This window comes from Eretmochelys imbricata, chromosome 12, assembly GCF_965152235.1.
Source record: "Eretmochelys imbricata isolate rEreImb1 chromosome 12, rEreImb1.hap1, whole genome shotgun sequence".
In the NCBI taxonomy this organism is placed as follows: Eukaryota; Metazoa; Chordata; order Testudines; family Cheloniidae; genus Eretmochelys; species Eretmochelys imbricata.
In genome coordinates this window covers 6,509,357-6,521,671 of record NC_135583.1, presented here as the reverse complement: position 1 = coordinate 6,521,671, position 12,315 = coordinate 6,509,357, and the positions used below count along the sequence as shown (strand labels likewise).

Here is a 12,315-nt window from a genome sequence, read left to right as displayed (position 1 = left end):
AATGACCCTGCTCCCCAGGGCCTGGGGCTGCACTTTATTGGGGGAGCCTGGCCCCATTCCCCCAGTCACCCCTCCTGGCCCCTGCCCCCGGCCTTTGCCAGACTGCGGCCAGCTCCCTGCTGGGCCACGGGGCAGCCCCGCCCCTAGTCCCCAGGGAGCCCCGCCCCCTAGTCCCCAGGGAGCCCCGCCCCCTAGTCCCCAGGGAGCCGCTGGGGCTGGGGGGGGGAACCTGCCGCGGCAGGCCCATCTCGGCCCCCGTAAGAGGAGGGGGCGTGGCCGGCCCCAGCCCGGAAGGCGGCCCCGGCTGCTGGGGAACCACGTGGAAGCGGCGGCCGCCGCCTGTTTTCTGCGCTGCGGACGCGGCTCTGTCCCACCCCAGGCCGGGCATGGCGACGGCGGCGAAGAGGCCCAAGGTAGCGGGGGGGCGGACGCGCCTCTCGGGGCTCCGGCCCCTGCCCCCCACCCTGGGCGGCTCCAGCCTCGGGGGGGCCGGAGGGAGGGAGCGAGCCCCGTGGGGCGGGACCGGGCCCCCGAGATGCCGGGGGCTCTCGCTGAAGGAAAAGCCCCCTCCCCAGCCGCTCCTCCCTGGCCGGCCCCAGAGCCGGGGCCACTTGCCTGAGCGAGGAGCGTTTGCACCGGAGGGCGGAAGACGCGGCTCTCCCAGGCTCGGCTGGGCAGGGCCGAGGAGGGAGCGGCGGGCTCGGCTGCAGCCAGTAACTACTGGGGCGGGGTGGGGACGCCTGTGGGCTGGTGCGATCCGGGCTGGGGAAATAAACCCCCCGCCCCGGGTAGCCGAATCCAGCTCTGCCAGAAACGTTGTTCTGCCTTCGTTAGGGGCCGTGTCTCCTGATCTTTATATTAAGAAAAGGAGGGCTTGTGGCATCTTGCAGCTGCAGCTCACGAAAGCTCATGCTCAAATAAATGGGTTAGTCTCTAAGGTGCCACACGTCCTCCTGTTCTTTTTGCGAATACAGACTAACACGGCTGTTACTCTGAAACCAATCTTTATATCGCCAGTCACTGTCATCAGCGCGACAGGTGAGAGCCAAGAGTCGGCCCCTGTATTGACTCCCTTGAAATCTACTTAAACATTTCTTAAAGCGGGTTAAAGTCTGAATCTAAGGTCTGGAGATGGGTGGTGGGCAGGGAGGTGGCAAAGTTTGCAGATGCTACTACGTTACTCAAGATCGTTCAGTCCAAAGCAGACCGGGAAGAGTTACAAAGGGATCCCCCAGACCTGGGTGACTGGGCAAGGAAGTGGCAGGTGGAATTCAGTGTTGATAAACGCAAAGTAGTGCACACTGGGAAGTATAATCCCAACTATGCATATAAAATGATAGGGCCTAAAATAAATTAGCTGTTACCGTCAAGAAAAAGAGATTGGAGGAGTTGTGGAGAATCCTCTAAAAACATCTCAATGTGCAGCATTAGGGACCGCTAGGAAAGGGATAGATAATAAGACAGAAAATATCATAATGCCATCATAGAAATCCATGGTACATACAGCTCTTGAATATTGTGCACAGTCCTGGTTCCCCCATCTCAAAAAAGATAGATTAGAATTGGAAAAGGTACAGAGAAGGGCAACAGAAATGATGAGTATGGAACAGTGTGAGGAGAGATTATAAAGACTGGGGCTGTTGAGTGTGGAAAAGAGAGAACTCAGGGGGGATATGATGGATGTCTATAAAATCATGACTGGTGTGGAGAAAGGGAATAGGGAAGTGTTATTTGCCCCTTCACATAACACAAGCACTAGGGGTCACCTAATGAAATTAACAGGCAGCAGGTTTAAAACAAACAAAAGGAAATATTTCTTCACACAGCGCTCAGTCAGCCTGTGGAACTTGTTGGCCTTCACAGCATCCCCTGCCAAAAGTATAACTGGGTTCAAAAAAGAATTAGATAAGTTCACGGGGGACAGGTCCAGCAATGGCTATTGGCCAAGATGATCAGGGATATAGCCCTGTGTTCTGGGTGTATCTAAACCTCTGTTTGCCAGAAGCTGGGAATGAGCGATGGGATGGATCACTTGATCGTTACCTGTTCTGTTCATTCCCTCTGGGGCACCTGGCACTGGCCACTGTCGGAAGACGGGATACTGGGCTAGCTGGACCATTGGACTGACCCCGTGTGGCCGGTCTTATGAAGATTAAAATCCTGAAAATGAAATCAGACCAACCTTCTCACCTTGCTCACGTTAGCAATAAATATGTAGGAATAATGAGTCAGAAAAACACCGAACAAAGCAACTTGACTCTAGAGGGAGTGAATACAGGTTTTAGGTGGAATCTTTTCATCAAAGCTAGTCAAATGGTTTTAAATAATTTTCACTAGCAAAGTAGCTCCCTTTAATTAGCAGCTTAGTCACAAACCAGCCTTGATTTCTGCAAAGCTGTTTGCCGAATAGTCTGGTTATGGAATTTTTACCTATGGGTTGTTTCCAGACCGCCCGCTTTGACCCTTGGCTGTTTTGTGTTGTATGAATGGCCATGCAGTCTTGTTTCTGCTGCCTCACTGGGTAAGTGACCCTTTGAGCTAGGGCTCGTCTACACTACTGCTTACGGCGATGTAACTTATGTTGCTCGGGGATGTGAAAAAACCCCATGCCAAGCAACGCAAGTTACATTGACTTAAGCCAGAGGCGGGCAAACTACGGGCCACATTCGGCCCGCAGGACCCTCCTGCCTGGCCCCTGAGCTTTTGGCCCGGGAGGCTTGCCCCCAGCCCCTTCCCCGCTGTCCGTCCCCCTCCCCCGCAGCCTCAGCTCACGGTGCGTGGCTGGCTTCAGCCAGGCAGTGCAGCTGCCTGTCCTGGTGCTCTGGGCGGCGCGACAGGGGAGTTCGGGGTGGTGGTCAGGAGGTGGGGGTGTGGATAAGGGGCGGGGCGGTCAGAGGGCAGGGGACGGGTGAGTTGAATGGGGGAGGGGTCCCAGGGGGCAGTCAGGAAGGAGGGAAGTTTGGATGGGGCGGTGGGGAGCAGTCAGGGGCAGGGTTTCCGGGGGGGGGTGGTCAGGGGGAAGGGATGGTTGGATGGGATAGGGGTCCTGGGGGGGGCAGTCAGGGAACAGGGGGGGTTGGATGGGGCAGGAGTCCCGGGGGAGGCCGTCGGGGTGAGAAGCAGGGAGGGTCGGATAGGGGGCGGGGGCCGGGTCACGCCTGGCTGTTTGGGGAGACACAGCCTCCCCTAACCCGGCCTCCATACGATTTCGGAAACTCAATGCGGCCCTCAGGCTGAAAAGTTTGCCTGCCCCTGACTTAAGCAGTAGTGTAGACAGGCCCTTTGTAACACTCTTCTAGAATGAACTTTTGGACCAGAATGATCACCCTGCAATTTGAAACGTTTGGGATTAGCGAAGGATTAGACACCTGCACGGGCTAGTCGAGTGATTGTGAATGACAATAATGGCCCCACAAATCCTTGCAAATGGAGCTCTGTGTTCTGACCAAGGGGGGGGGAAATCCCAGATCGTTGTGTTTTGCCTGCTACTTGTCTAACGTTTTCAGTAACACTCCAGTTTCAAATGCTAACTTTCAATGATACTTTGATTTTTGGCATTTCCCTCGAACGTAAGCTTGTTCTGACCAGGCAAACAGTTCAACCAACAGTAAATGGGAGCAAGATGGGTTTTATTCCCGTTGGGGCACAGACTCACCAGTGGTGTGGGGAGCAGCCATGCTCGCACTGAAGGGGGTAACAGTACCTGTTACAGTCTGGAAGACTGCTGGGCCCTGTTGAATCGAAGAGCAATAGCAAATAATCTGTCTGTGCCACAGAACGGAAGCCCTACCCGAAGAAGTGACTTAATCTCTTGTAAATGTTTGAGATCTTTTAGCTTCCAGTTCAAATCTTCTGGTCACAGCCAAGAACTATCATTTTCTGTCATTCTTCCTTTCTTCCCTGCAGCCAGGGCCTGTGTTGGGAGAGACAAGCGTGACTAGCCTGTCTTCTGATGATGATCTCGCATATATAAATATCCCCTTTCATCCCAAAGCACTTCACTCACTGCAAGAATGCAGCCATCTCTGCCCAGAAACACAACAGATGTGTAACAGTGCATAGCAGCCCTTAAAGACAGGAAGTGAAGGAACCAGGGTATCCAATTGAAGCTATAGGGATAGCTATTAATAATACTTTGTCCGTCCGTAGACTTCAAAGCAGTTTACAAAGATGGATAGGCACCTGTATCACCCTGTTTGAGATGGAGAAACTGAGGCCCAGGTGAAATGAAATGATTCGCCCAATGCCAGACTGATCCTGGAAATAATACCCAGGTCTTCTAACGTCTGATCTGTTGTTCCGTCCGCTGGACCCTAGGCTTCCCTCTGTGGTGTAATTTACCCAACCTGGAATTTAGGGAGGCCTCCAGGGTTACCCTCCGTTCTCTGCCATAAGATCTCTCCAGTGCCTGAGCTGTCCTTGTTTTCTAAGCTTGACCCCTATTTCTGTTAGCAGGTAGCCGCGGGGGGCAGCCTTGCCGAGGATGGCAGTGCTGACGCCCTTTCTGGCTTCCTGGATTGGTGTGAGAAGGTCGGGTTGGAGCTCAGCCCAAAGGTAGGAGGATCCGGATGATGGAAGCTGGGTATCGAGTGACCCTCACCTGGGTGTGAGTCCCAGTGTTCAAAGGACTCAGGCTGAGTGTGGCGTATGGGTATCTGCAACCCATCGGGCTGATAGGGCAAGGCTGGCTTTCCAAGGGCAGGGTGATCCCAGAACTTCTGCAGATGAGTGGGGAGGGGTTGGAGTGGTGGGCCGGGAAGCAGCGAGGCTGAGTGTGAGGGCTTACGAGGTGGTGATTTCCAGTTACTTCTCACATGCACTAGTGCAAGGGTGCAGCCGTCGGGTCGGCTATCAGTTTGTTATTTAAAAACCAACCTCCTGTTTACGTTGGCAGGAAATCCCTCGGCCACGTGGGGGATGAGACTAGCTGTCTGGGCTTCCATGGATGCTGCTTGGATTTATTCTCCTGACCTCTTGGCTTCATTTCTCTTGCAACCCTTCACTGCTGTCCCATCAGAGGCAGGTTTTCACCAGGGTCCCCACAGGCCCTGACAGGCACCTCTCTCATAGGTCTACGTGAGCAAAGAGGGCACGGTGTCAGACTACGGCCTGTTGGCCAGAGAGGACCTCCAGATGGGAGAAGTCCTCTTCACCATTCCAAGAGCTGCGCTCCTGTCCCAGCACACCACCTCCATCCGGTCCCTCTTGGAAAAAGGTAGGAGAGCAGGGTACGTGGCGTAGAGCTGAGGAGTCCTGCAGCTGACTTCAACTGGCTGCCACGTTGGAATGAAGTTCTTAAAAGTTCGGTGCTTTTCTAACCTGGCTGTCTTTGATTGGACCTTAGTCAATGGCCAACGTGCTCTCGTCTGCTTCAGGCAGCCTGTAGCCTGGGGGAATCTCCTGGGGAGAGGGAGTTGTCTGAGCTAGAGCTGGAGAGGGCAGTGGTTGGCAGGGCTTCTAACAGAAGTGGGAGAAGGGATTGTTGGTGGAAGAGCCACCCCCACCCTCGTGTCTCCCCGCCATCCTGGGAGTAGCAAGTCTGGAGTCCCCAACTCAACCCCACCCCTTCTGCCAGGGAGCCTGGAGCAGTGCAGTGATTTTGGTCCGTAACAACCTAGGGCACTGGCGCTCCGGTGAAGGAATAACAGGACCTGGGATCTCGGCATGTTCTTCCTCTCCTCTCCTCCCTGTCTCCTCTATGTTTGGCTCCCTAGACCAAGCGTCCCTGGAGAGTCAGTCTGGCTGGGTGCCTCTTCTCCTGTCTTTGCTGCATGAATACACGGCCAGCAACTCCCACTGGCGTCCTTACTTCTCGCTCTGGCCTGACTTCAGCCACATGGATCACCCCATGTTCTGGTAAGATTATACCACATGCTAGCGTCAGGCTGCAGAAATCCAGGGCATTGGGTCCCTCCTGCCGCCGGGGCGCTGGCTCTTGGGAGTCGGTGTGTTATGGGGGATAAAGCACTGGTCTGGCCTCGGTTCTGTTCCTGGCTATGTGCCTCTTGCCCTCTTTGGCTGTTTCCCCAGGGGTCAGCAGCACTGGGGCTAGGCATGTTTATAGCTTGGTTCTGTTAGATACGTTAGCAGCCTAGGTGGCTGCCCATCCTAAATGCTAGCCTGGGTTTATGGTGGGTTGAACTTGGGGTCCAGGCTAACTGGATGCAGACAGCAGTGGAGTGGGAGGCCATAGGAGATCCTGGAGACTTGACTCAAGGGTAACTATATTAATTCAATCCCTTCCTGGGTGGGGATAATGGGATCGTCTTTGCCCTCCCTGCCCCTTGATACAGGCCTGAAGAAGAGAGGGTGAGGCTCCTACAAGGCACTGGCATCCTAGAAGCAGTAGACAAAGACCTGGCCAACATCCAGCTGGAGTACACCTCCATCATCCTGCCCTTCATGGAGTCCCACCTGGACCTCTTTGACCCCAAGCTGCACACGCCAGAGCTGTACCGGAGGCTGGTGGCGTTCGTCATGGCCTACAGGTAAGATGGGGAGGGCAGTTCCACAGCAGACATCTCTGGATCCAGAGGGGCTGAAATGAAGCCTCCCTGGGTGAGCCTGAGGAATCTCCTTGGGGAGTCAGACAGGAGGGCTAGATTGTAGCTCACCGGGCTTCTCCTGGCAGGAGGTGGCTCTGGCACTCACACTGCTTACTCTTCTCTGTGCCCTCCGAGGTAGCCAGCCGGCCCCTGGCAGTCACTGGCCCAGGGTGGGCTAAGGGCCATGGCTTCATTTCACAGGGCTGGGAATCGGCTTGTCCTCTCCTCTCCTCCCAAATAGCTTCCAGGAGCCCCTGGACGAGGAAGACGAGGATGAGAAGGAGCCCAACCCACCCATGATGGTGCCCATGGCTGACATTTTGAATCACGTGGCCAATCACAATGCCAACCTGGAATATTCCCTGGTGAGTAGGTGGGGAGCCGTGTGAGTGGAGAGTGTATGTATCCCTAGGCATTGGCCAGGGCTCATTACTCGTCCAGCTGGTTCTGTCTGATTGCAACAAGCTGCAGTGTGGTTCCCCTCTGGTTTTCTCCCTCTTGATGGGGGTGCTGGAGGGGAAGCCCAGACCTTGCTCTCCACTGAGACTCCTAATTTCCAAAGCCAGGTGGGGGACTGTTAAATCATCCAGTCTTCTGCCCTGCCTGCCACAGCCCACAGCCCCTCCCCTGTTACCCAGTACTGAGCGCCGTGACTTGCGACCCATATTGCTCCTGCTTGATGGAGGCACTGCTCAGCGACAGTAGCCCTAGGGGATTCCACGCTCCTGGCCCCCAGTGCAATGACCAGATCTTCCCGTGTGAAGCCCAGTGGGGTTCTTCATGGGCAGCAGGGTGTGCCTTTGCCAATCTGATTGCAAAGGGGGCGTTGATGCCTCCATGTTGGGAGCTGTCAGCCTGGTGGCAGATAGGGGGCTTGGCTCCAGGACATGCCGAGGGCCTGAGCACTGGGAGGTACGTTTTCCTGTAGGGCAGAGGTAGGCAACCTATGGCACGCGAGCTGATGTTCATTGGCATTCACCCTGCCCAGGTCCTGGCCACCGGTCCGGGGGGCTCTGCATTTTAATTTAATTTTAAATGAAGCTTTCTTAAACATTTTAAAAACCTTATTTACTTTAGTATATAACTAAACTCACGAAAACTGATGCTCAAATAAATGGGTGAGCCTCTAAGGTGCCACAAGTCCTCCTGTTCTTTTTGCGAAGACAGACTAACCCGGCTGCTACTCTGTAAACTATCGTTGTACGTATAGACTTATAGAAAGAGACCTTCTAAAAAGGTTAACATGCATGAGTGGCACGCGAACCCTTCAGCTAGAGTGAATAAATGAAGACTCGCCACACCGCTTCTGAAAGGTTGCCGACCCCTGCAGTAGGGAATGATGCTGGCCTAGTTTGCCCTCTTTGAAGACTGATGTCCCTGTTTGCCATGGAATGAGCACGGGCAATGGCAGCGCAGACTCTCCCATCCCAGCGACTTGGGGCAGGGGAAAGGGCTTTGTGATCACATGGGCCACCAGGGTGCTTTTATGTGACAGGAGCGGGGCCAGAGACTGAGAGGTTGCAGCTGATGTTACACTCACCTCTGTGTTTGCCAGGGACTCTCTCTCTCTCCCAGGTCAGCCTATTGTGCCCGGTATTGGCTGGGCCACGGAGAAACCCTCCTGTGTTTGCCAGGCGATAGGATTTCTTGGTGTGTCCCAGTATCACTTTCTCTCATGCGCAAGGGCCATTGTGGGGAGCCAGCAAGGCATAGTTCCCTTGCAGACGTGGCAGGGGAATTCGGCCACACTTGCCCCCTAAGGACGGAGTCTCTTACTCTGAGTATCGTGACACTGCCTTCACCTTCGTGCCTGTTCCGTCCCTCTGCCTACAGGAGTGTTTGAAAATGGTCACCACGCAGCCCATCAGCAAAGGCCAAGAGATCTTCAATACCTACGGCCAGATGGCCAACTGGCAACTCATGCACATGTACGGCTTTGCTGAGCCGTACCCCGGCAACACGGACGACACCGCCGACATCCAGATGGTGACGGTGCGCAGAGCTGCCCTGCAGGGTGAGTGGCCTGTAGCATTTGGAGGTGTGGTAACTTAATTCTAAATGACTCTGGTAGAAAGAGACTATGGGTCATATCTGCAGCCCTTTAAACGAAGCGTATGGTAGGCAGCCTTTCATAACCACTCACTGTGGGGCACCCTCAACGTTTTCCTTCCACCATCAGGGATGAGCTTCAAGGCTGCCACAATCAACATCTGCCTCTGCTTTAGGAACGGTCCCTGAAAGTGCTTCTTGCCTCTGGGTTTTAAGGGGTGTGGTGCTCAGTACGTCGTGGCAATTGGGCCTCTTTAAGGCATTGCACATTGGGGTACAAATTCGCTAGCGGCGTTTGAAAGTCTCGGCCTGTGTCTCGCTCTACTGAGTTTTGTCCGTCCCCCCTGCAGTATGCAGCGGGCGTGGTTGATGGGTCTCCCCCGTTGGCCTCAAACAGGTGCCAGCACTGAAGCGGAGCGGCAGCTGGTTTCTGAGCAGTGGGATTTCCTTTGCCAGCTGGAGATGGTGGGGGAAGAAGGCGCCTTTGTGATTGGCTGGGAGGAAGTGTTGACGGAGGAAGAGCTGTCCATGACATTGAAGGTGCGTGGTGCTCTGGGGGAAGTGATTTCATCTCTAGGTGGCAGAGATGTCTGAGGTCTACACTGATCCTGCCCCATGGAGTCTCGTTCTCCAAAGGCTCCGATGACTTGTGCTGTTGTTCCTTCTATGTGGGGTTACAGGTAAAATCTCTGCTCTGGAATAGTTTATAACAGGGGTAGGCAATCTATAGCATGCGTGCCAAAGGCCGCACGCAAGCTGATGTTCAGTGGCATTCACCCTGCCTGGGTCCTGGCCACCGGTCCGGGGGGCTCTGCATTTTAATTTAATTTTAAATGAAGCTTATTAAACATTTTAAAAACCTTATTTACTTTACATACAACAATAGTTTAGTTATATATTATAGACTTATAGAAAGAGACCTTCTAAAAACGTTAACATGTATTACTGGCACGTGAAACCTTAAATTAGAGTGAATTAATGAAGACTCGGCACACCACTTCTGAAAGGTTGCCTACCCCTGGTTTATAAATACAGTATGTTGACCTGTTATGGAGATTTTTACTGTAAGAATAAAGGGGATGGGGACATTTTTGCCTTCCTGTGATTATAGCTTTACTCAGAACTGGGAGGAAAGGGCCTAATTGCAAAGATGGAGCCTGGCGCTCTAGGGTTATATGGGGGTCAAGTTAGTCTAGTGCGTTTGCACTCCTTTTATTGTGGAAGGAGATGCGTGAGCTTCCTAGGGTAGTTGAGGTTCTGTGCTCTGATCCTCTTCAAGAGGGAGAAGTGCTGTGACAGGTTGGGGGATGTGGCATTTAATTCTTTGGTGGCTGCGAGCTCCAATTTGTAGCAGGGACTTGATGTGTAGTGGAGAAACTGTGCAGGAAGCTGAGAGCAGTCATGGGCTATCCGTATTGGAGGGTCTATGCTTGTGACAGCCCTCATGAAGCTAGCTGGGAAGGGGGAAGTAAGTATTTAACACGAGGCCCCTTCACTCCCCAGCTGTGCATTAGCAACACTGAAAACTTGGAATCAGACCTCTGAAAATCATGATCTTAAATGTTGAGCTGCTTTATTTGCTTGCTTTTTTTTTTTTTTTTAAACCTTTCACAGTGCAGTTGACTAACATTTAATCTCTTCTCTGGAAATGAAAACAGATTCTCATCTGATAAGGTTCCAGGAGCAGGGAATTTTAAGAAACACACCAGCCTTCCCCCCTCAGGACTGTTGCAATAAAACTGAGTACTGTTGGGAAACTGAGGCCACTGAAGAAAGAAAGCAAGCATGCTCAGCATTCACATCTTGGCCAAATGCCCCCACTAAACCAACTAGCTGCTTTGCTATCCTGCTGATAGGAATGGGTGCTAAGGAGGTAGTGAATAACCCCATGCAAATCCCTGGGAGTCCAGGAGGGTTGTGTTTTGCTAACTTCAGTAGCTGAAAATTGATTCTATTCGGCTGTAGTCAAGCTTCACTGCCTGAGATAATGACTAGGTATCTGTGGTTGGTTGTAGGTGCTGTGTATGGCTGCAGAGGAATTCAAAGAGTTTAAAGATCACGAGGGCTGGGAAGAAGACACAGAGGATGAAGAGAGCTTTACTTTGTCTAACGAGACAATACCCAGACTCAAAGCCTCATGGAAGAAGCTGCTCCATGACAGTGCGCTGCTCACTCTGGAGTCTTACAGCTCAGACCTTAAAGCAGAGCAGGACTTGCTCAATGACAAGGTGGTTTATGGCAAACTAAGCCAGCGAGAGCAGCAAGCCTTGCAAGTGCGCTATGGGCAGAAGAGGATCTTGCACCAGTTGCTGGAGCTGGCCAGCTAGCAGAGGATGAACTCAGCTGTTGGAAGCAGGGAATTGCAGGCTTTGTATAAAGCAAACCTTGTGCTCTCTCCCCCACTGTCAGGACAGATGGGGTGGCCACTTGTATTGAGGAAGAACAGAGGGTGAGAGTTGATTTGGACCCAGTTACTCCTGATATGTCTGTATTGGCTTGTCATCTACCTCTTGACTTTTCTATAAATTACATACCTGTCTTACTGGGGAGGAAAGTCTGTTCATTAGATTTTAGCCTTAAGTGGGACATGGAGGAGAGTTCCCCATGTTCAAGAACCAACATGGGTGAGAGTTGAGGAGAAAGCATACCCGGTCTAGCTATGCTAACTTTGACCAAGGAGTGCTTTGCAGGGAAGGTAGTCAGAATGATGATTTTATACTTCGCAAGGATGACAGCTTGAAGTGGATTCTCCTCATTCACTGTTACAAGCATCTCAGAAAATGCTCATGGGAGTCAAGAGGGAGTCAAGTCAAGCAGGAACAGCCTGCAAACTTGAAGCAGCTGGGCCTGCAGCACTGGTAGTGATTTGTTCAAAGCCTGAGTAGGGCTGCAGATTTGTCCAGTCTTCAGACCCCTTGATCTGCTACAGTTGGCTCAGTACCTCTCCCTTGGACTTCATTCTGCTGATGGTCAAGCAACAAACCACGAGACAGCTAGCATCAGGCTTTACCTACAGCAAACCTGTGTTTGGAGGTGCCACTGAGACTAACATAGGCTTTTAGTGCTGATTAGTGTTATGCATTTTTTTTGGCCTGTACATGACAGGATGTTTTTACCTGCTGCTTAGAGGTCAAGAATTCCTCTGAGTGGCAGCGGCTATTTTGCTTGCTTATCTGCCTTCCTCAGTCAGCAGAGAGCAGCTAAATGATCTGTCATGCATTAGGTAAGGGATCCTTGGCATCACAAGTTGTCTTTAGGATTGCACTACTCTCTAGAGGCCTGGATGGTCACTGCTAGAATCTTAAGAGCCTGGAATTCCCTATTTTAAGGTAGGTACATCTCTAGGAATGCTATAACTAAAAGTGCTGATGCCTTAGTGAAATGAGGGTTTTTTTGCCTATTAATACTAAAGGCTCTGTAGGTCCAATTATGCCCTTTGAGTACAAATTCCTTTGCTTTCATAGTTTGAGCTGGACTCTGCTGGTGCTGCATGCTGACAGGAGTAGTAGCTGGGTGCTTGCTAAAATGAAGGTATGACAATTCACACAGGAAAAAGGTCAGCTGCAGTAAGGTTTACTTACCAGAGCTTTTGCATGTCTTCTTTTAATCACTTGTACTTGTCCAGTTGACAGCTGGGTCCCTGATTTCCCCTTATTCACCACTGCAGTAGTTGAAGCCTCTAAGTAGGCAGGGGATGGAAGATGGGCTTGCATTTCTCCCA

At 52.3% G+C, this 12,315-nt stretch overlaps 1 protein-coding gene across 3 annotated transcripts; it reads left to right on the top strand.

Moving 5' to 3' along the window:
* The first annotated feature begins 299 nt into the window (after positions 1–299).
* Positions 300–11,136, top strand: SETD6 (SET domain containing 6, protein lysine methyltransferase). 3 transcript variants are annotated; one of them, XM_077831267.1, is made up of 9 exons: positions 300–413; positions 4,456–4,554; positions 5,071–5,215; positions 5,715–5,856; positions 6,294–6,488; positions 6,787–6,910; positions 8,379–8,559; positions 8,992–9,134; positions 10,610–11,136. In XM_077831267.1, exons 1-9 carry the CDS (start codon positions 387–389, stop codon positions 10,919–10,921), a joined length of 1,368 nt encoding a protein of 455 aa, XP_077687393.1. In that variant the 5' UTR covers positions 300–386; the 3' UTR covers positions 10,922–11,136. The 3 variants fall into 3 exon arrangements, with proteins under 3 accessions (XP_077687393.1, XP_077687392.1, XP_077687394.1); XM_077831266.1 differs by having other exon boundaries at positions 4,453–4,554; XM_077831268.1 differs by lacking the exon at positions 300–413 and having other exon boundaries at positions 4,447–4,554; positions 4,895–5,215.
* The last annotated feature ends 1,179 nt before the right edge of the window (positions 11,137–12,315 follow it).